The sequence below is a fragment of the Penaeus monodon genome, chromosome 31, assembly GCF_015228065.2.
Source record: "Penaeus monodon isolate SGIC_2016 chromosome 31, NSTDA_Pmon_1, whole genome shotgun sequence".
NCBI classification, from domain to species: domain Eukaryota; kingdom Metazoa; phylum Arthropoda; class Malacostraca; order Decapoda; family Penaeidae; genus Penaeus; species Penaeus monodon.
The window spans coordinates 17,992,892-17,993,274 of NC_051416.1; the positions used below are offsets into that span (position 1 = coordinate 17,992,892).

A 383-nucleotide genomic window follows, 5' to 3' on the forward strand; every position below is an offset into this window, starting at 1 on the left:
GTTTTCCTTTTGTGGGGTTGTGTGGTGGGGCCCCCAATGCGCTTTTGGCATGTCTGTATGCCCTGAATATCCCCGTTTTCGTTTTGGCCCGTTTGCCCTTTATGATTTTGGGGCCACACGGAACCCCATACGTAGGTAAGAGTGTACGTTTCCGTTTTCCGAGAACCCTTTTTTATGAAAGGCCCCGCACCCCCCGACAGATTCCGAGCTTCACCGTCGGGGGCCCCCCGCCGGGGTTTTGGCCCCTTTCAGGGGGGTGGCCCTACTCCAGAAAATCCCCAAAGGGGCCGGGGGAGATGGTCCCCGTTCAAAACTTACACTCTAAAGGGGACATCCCCCGAGAAGCGCCACAGGCGCCTAAAATTTGAAGAGTGGGAATGGGG

General features: G+C 56.7%; 1 protein-coding gene across 1 annotated transcript in view; it reads left to right on the forward strand.

The window, feature by feature from the left end:
• The window catches only part of LOC119592907 (basic proline-rich protein-like), an 11,532-nt gene that overhangs the window by 3,241 nt on the left and 7,908 nt on the right, over positions 1–383 (forward strand). The window contains exon 4 of the mRNA XM_037941800.1: positions 201–371. Within this exon, the coding sequence (XP_037797728.1) occupies positions 201–371 (171 nt within the window). The remainder of the gene's footprint in view (positions 1–200; positions 372–383) is intronic.